This window comes from Rousettus aegyptiacus, unplaced genomic scaffold (genome assembly GCF_014176215.1).
Source record: "Rousettus aegyptiacus isolate mRouAeg1 unplaced genomic scaffold, mRouAeg1.p scaffold_m13_p_7, whole genome shotgun sequence".
Classification (NCBI taxonomy): Eukaryota; Metazoa; Chordata; class Mammalia; order Chiroptera; family Pteropodidae; genus Rousettus; species Rousettus aegyptiacus.
The window spans coordinates 43,951,293-43,957,292 of NW_023416310.1; the positions used below are offsets into that span (position 1 = coordinate 43,951,293).

Consider the following 6,000-nt stretch of genomic DNA (forward strand, 5'->3'; position numbering starts at 1 on the left):
TGTATTTTCCAAAGAATAAAAAAATTTATAATTGTATGCTAAATTAACTAGACAAATGAACCACACCCGTACCACTCCAAAGCCCAATTTATTTGAGTTGATTAATAAATATCCCACCCATATGGCATAGTTTAGCTATAGATACTTGGTTTGATACTTTCAAGCCAGTGATATGTTCAGCAGACCACAATCTTTCAAAGGTTGAGAAGCCACTGTCACACAAATTAGGTAGGTCCTGAGATGGTACTGAGGATGATAGAAAAAAGGACCAAGTAATTCAGAAAATAAATCCTGAAAAGGAAACTGGAAAGAAGAGGGAAATAATGACCCGGAGGAAAACACTACTGTATAATAAATCTTAAAATATTATTAAAAATAAGGAAACACTGAGTATGGGGAAGATAAATTTAAGACCTAAAAAAGAACTTCCCAAATTCAGTCTGTTGTTCAAAAAAAAGGAACGGAGAGGTTGAGGGGGTACACTAAAGAAAAACGAAGATTAGGCCATTCTGCTGTATAATATATGAACAACAGAAAGCTAGATCTTTTTCCTCAAATTTACTGTTCCTAAATACGGGTAAAAACAGTCACTGCAATGGACAAATCCTCAAGATCCTGTCTGGCCTTCAAGTACAATGTACGTATAAGGAAGCTGTATTAAAGCACTAAAGCGTAATTCGTAATTCCAAAGGACTATGCCAACAAATGACTGGATGACTTTGATTTAAGTTGTTTTCTGTAATAATCTGAAAAGGCTTAATTTTGTGACTTTGAGGGCCAAAGTTGTCTGAGCTGCCTCCCAGACTGGCAAGGAAAAACTTCCTCTACATATCAAAATCACTCATCATTTATTAGGTCAGCTCCTAACTTGAATTTTAAAGACACTAATATGTGCACTTAATCATGTCTTGTATTTTAAATAAAAGCTGATTTACTTGAATATTTAATTTCATGTTCTTCCCTCACAATCACATCAAATTCAGTTTAAGCTGCAATCAATAGAATTTCTCTTCACCAGTCCACCACTCTGTTTTGAAAAATCTAAATTCTACATACAGAGTGAAATACAATAAAAGTAAACGGTGCAAGAACCCGCCCAACGTTCAACGGTCTAAAAATCTGACAATTGTTTAAAGACTTTTATAAAAAGTTTAACAACCGAATCACACGTTCGAATCTCTGATATGTATAGAAAAGCACTGCTAACCTTTTCTACCCTGTACACAATTCTTGATTACAAAAGGAAACTACACCAGCTAGTGCGGAGCGAGAACCGGTAACAGGCTAAAAGGGCGTCGTTGATTTCTTGGCTACAGTGACAGAGGCGGGAGACACACCCCTAGCGTCGGTTTGAAACACTACAGCAGTGAATTCTACCTAGGGATTACTGTGAGGGTAAGGAAAGACAAATTTAAATCGCCATGATTCAAAAACCACCACCACAAGAGAGACCTACGAAGGTAACAAAGAAAATGAAAATCCCTTGGCAGTAAGAAAGCATTAAAAAAAAAAAAAAGGCATCCCCTTTTATCAAAGACCAAGCTAGGCTATGTTTTCACGATATACACCTTGGTCCTTTCCGGTTTGCCAGTGCAGAGAGAAAAGCAGCAGCAAGAGAACCCCCGTAAGGGTGCAAACAGCAGCGAAATAAACACTAACAGCAGGAGAGGGGGGAAGTAAGTGGCAGGATTCCTGCCAAGACTCACTGCTTGAAAATGGGGTGAGTGGGAGAAAGAGCAGCTCCGAAAGTGGGTCTTATATAAAAGAGCCACTTGTCATATATTATTTCCAAAGCATTTCGGAATACTCCCGAACTTGAGAGTCTGGGGGTGAAAGGTGGCTCCCCATGGAGGGTCCGAGAGAAGTAATGCGGGGGACTAGGGAACAGCAGCAGGCCGACGGCCGGGAGAGCGGGGGGTAGTCAAGGCAGAGGCGGAATCCCGGCGACTGCGGGGGAGGGGGCGAAGGAACGCCCCGCAGAGACCCGGGGGCGGTCGCGGGGGCCCCAGCGTCCTGTCAAGCAGCCGCCCGCCACCCCCACTGGCCGCCAACGCACCCGGGCCGCTGACGGCTCTCTCAGACCCGCCGCGGTACCAGCTGGGCCGGGTCTCTCGAATTTTCCACCGCGGGAAGCCGACTGGGGGGCGTCGGGGCTCGCCCCCGCCCCTGGAAGTGGCAAGCGAGGGAGGGCTGGTGCTTTGGGGAAGCAAAGGTCTCACCATTTTGCTCGGCGGTCGGCGGCTCGCTCGGGCGGAGGAAAGTATCAGCGCTCAGACGGGCTCCTGGAGGAAGCGGCGGCGGCCCAGCTGCGCTCGGCTGAAGCGGCTGCGGCCCTCGGGACGCCCGCGGGGGAGGGAGTGCGGGCTGGGGGAGGGGAGGCGGCGCCGCGGGGCCCGCGCCGGCCGAGTGACTGGGCACGCGGGAGCGAGCGGGGGAGAAGAGAAATTAAGGTCGAGATTCAGAGACCAAGAGCGCGGGAGGAGAGACGGCGAGGAGGAGGAGAGGCGGAGAGGAAGGGGAGAGGGGGGAGAAAGGGCCAGACGGCTCGGGGGCTGCAGCCTTGCGCTCGCTCCGAAGCCGCGACGGACTCACTGCAGTGGCTCGCGCTGACCCGCAACCTCAAGGCAAGAAAAAGGGGGAGGGCGCGGGAGGGAGGGGAAAACGGAGCGCAGCGGCGCGCGGGGCGGAGGGCGGGGGCGCGCGGAGCCGGCGGCGGGGGCGGGGCTTCCGCGAGCACCGCACATCCGGGAACCCGCGCGCGGCTAGGTGGTGGCGGCCGTGGCGCCCTGCAGAGCTCTGGTTGGGGAGCGCGGAGTGCGCCGAGCACGTTCCCCTCTCCGCCGGCTGCCGCTTGCGTGCAGTGTGGGGGGAGGACAGGAGCGGGGGCGCGGACGTCGGTGACGTCGCGTGGCGGAGCCCTTCCTGTCATGTGTCTGGGGGCGGGAGGGAGGAAAGGCAGGGCTGGGAGAGGAAGGAGGAAATGCTAGGGTGCCCTGGGAGGGAGGAAATGGAAGGGGTACGCGAGCCCGGGCCAGAGAGGACTTCGGCCCAGGAGTGGGAGTCTTGCGGTTGGGGATGGAGGAAAGGAACAGATGAGCGGCCCTAAGGTGTCAGAACCACCCAGACACCACACCAAAAAGAGAAAAATCTAAACCCTGGCGCTAAAAGGAATCAGTTCGCTCTTGAAGTATCTTTCCATCAGTGTACCGACTTGGACCCACTACCGAATTGCACGGCGCATCTAGACTGTTGGCATCCTGGTGCAGCACCTACAGGCCCACTACTGGATGAGTTGGCCGTCAGGAGTCGGGTTGGAATGATAGGGAGGAAAGCGAAAGCTGGCTGCAGCTTGAGGCATACGAGCCACTGGACAACAAGAGTACGGGGCTGCTTCCCACTCTCGAAAAGGCTTCCCCACTCCGCTCTGCATTTTCCTTAAACTCTCCAGGCTGCCTTTTGAAGGGGTGCAGCAGTTTTTGTTTCTAAAAGACGCCCACTCATCCCTTTAGTAGGGCTGTATCCACTTCAGTGGCAATTACCATTCTCAGAAAATTCAGACAATGGGAAATGGAGTCCAGAAAAGCGGGAGGAAAGTGATGGGGTGCGAGGTGGGGGGGGGGGGGGGGGCAGTGGTGGAACGCTGACAGGAGAGTTGTAATAAGGATAGTGAAGAAAACATTTCGCAAAAAATTTTAACCAGTTATTCCTTTTCGAATCTTGATAATCCCATATGTGTATATATGTGAGAGAGGGAAAAGAATGTTTTCCAAGTGGTCAGAAGTTCCTTATTGACAAATCCTTTATCCATACTGTTTTTAAAGCAGTGTGTTAAAGCTTACATGAGAATTCTCTTTCTGTGCTAATTATTTTTCCATATGATAACCACTCATCTTTTCTAATAGAGGCTCAGGTCTTCTCCCCACCACACCCCACCCCATCCCCCTTTATTAAAGAACTACTTTGTTTTTGTGTCAGGATGAATAAGGAAAAGTAACTTAGACTGGTAACAAGTTGTGTCACACAGTCTATCAAAGAAAGGCCAAGAGATGACACTGTTTCTTCCATCATTTAAGTTTCTCGACTTGGATATGTTGCTATTTAGATACTGTGTTCCCAAACAATTACGGAAAAGTCCCTAAGCTAAATGTCATGTCTAGGTATATTTTTAGTTTTCATCATGAAATTAAGATATGCTAATTTTTGTAAAGTACTACTTAAAAAAAATTCCTCTCTCTCAGCTCCACTTCTCTGAGATAATCAGTATAACTGTGTTTGTCCCTTCAACATGTTCAGTGAAAATCAAATCATCATTTTGACAGAATCAAATACTAAGTAGGAATTTGAGCTGTATGAGATGCAGTAGATTCAGAGTAACCTATAATTTTGTCATGATGTGTGCCAATTTAGACTATAATCATTCAGCAAATATCTATTGTAGCTAGATTAGAAATTCAAGTTCTAGACATTGTGAAAGATCAGTTAGCCTCTGTTACAGATCAAAGCAAGAGACACAAGGGCGGTCCACTTGCTCCTTCTCATCCTATAAATCTCCCAGAATTCACCACTTATATTCTCTCAGCTTTGTGTTTTAGTATATAAAATACAAGCATGTAGCAGGTTGCATATCTGACACTGAAACTAATTAGCCTATTCTGAATCCACTGAGCTTATTCTGAATGCACCTTTAATGACCAGGTTTTACCCCTAAGGCCAAAGAAAGAAGTGATAGTCATTGTCCTTTTTTTGTCTTTGTCCATTAAGTTTTGGTGTAAAACTCGCTATGAGAGAAAACAGGTACCAAATGTCCTGCGGAAGGCATATGTGTTTTTTTAAATAACTAGATAAATGAAAAGACAAAGGAACTAAATAAGTGGATTATTTTTCCTAGAAAATCTAGCAAGCAAAAGATGATTGTTGGGAAGTGTTATGTCAGAAGTTGGAGGGAGAGACACTGAAGACATAGATACCAGTTGCAAGAATGGTAACAGCTAAGGATGAGAAGTATCAATGACAGAGGAAAGGAAAGGGTAAATAGGAAAGATATAAAGCAAAAATGGACTGACCATGCAACTTAGTAGGTGCAGAGAACAGAAGAGGAAGACATCAAAGATGACCAGTTTTAGTTGGATGACAGAAAATAGTGATACCATTAAAAAAAAATAGAGAAGTCAGAGAAGATTGGTGGCTGAGTGAGGAGAGATGAGTTTGGATTTTAAAATGCTGAATTTTGTTACTGATGAGATATTCCAGTGGAAGCTCCCAAGTAGAAGCCGAAGGTTCAGGTTAGAAAGGATAGAGATGAGAGAATCAACTTAAAAAGGGATTGAAAGTAAAATCTTCTAATTTTCCCGTATTTAATGATGGGGAGGAAAAAGAATCAGAGATGGTAATAAAGCTGCTAAATAGAAACGAAATTAAAGAAAAAGCATTTCAAGGAAGAGTAATGTTTATAGTCTTACTTTACTTTACCATAGGCAGCCTCAGGCTTCAATGTTCCTGCAATTATCATTAAGTTTTAAATGTCACAGGAAGTTTTATCATGTGTAGACCTTCAAGATCATTGAGATATCCAGAAATCTGCCTTATTCTTAAAGCACTGTCATTTATTTGCATATATTTAAATGTGGCAGAAGAAACAAATTACCTACCCTCTACTTGTTTAAGGTATTCCAATGCAATATTACCCAAAAATACCCACTCTTATTCATGATTGCATTAACTAATATCAACTGCAAACCATGTTTAATCTTTATATGTAGGAAGAAAATGCCAATTAAAAAGGAAAGTTAATTTAAACCACTTGAAACTAATGTTCTTTTGTTGTTTTGTACTCATTTATTAACCATAGATTTAGAGGAAACAACTACTACTCTTCCTAGATACACATATATATATACCAACTAGTTCAAGCATCCCAGATATAAGAATGTTTTGTACCTTTTTGTCACCTAGTTTCACACCATAAAATCCTCTTTTCAGTAGGCTCTGAGGTTGCAGAGA

The 6,000-nt window shown here is 45.1% G+C and overlaps 1 protein-coding gene across 1 annotated transcript in view; it reads right to left on the reverse strand.

Annotated features, from left to right (window-relative positions):
- The window catches only part of PPP3R1 (protein phosphatase 3 regulatory subunit B, alpha), a 56,774-nt gene extending 54,128 nt beyond the window's left edge, over positions 1-2,646 (reverse strand). The window contains exon 1 of the mRNA XM_016137878.2: positions 2,220-2,646. Coding sequence (XP_015993364.1) covers positions 2,220-2,222 — 3 coding nt within the window. The 5' untranslated portion in view covers positions 2,223-2,646. The remainder of the gene's footprint in view (positions 1-2,219) is intronic.
- Positions 2,647-6,000: the final 3,354 nt, after the last annotated feature.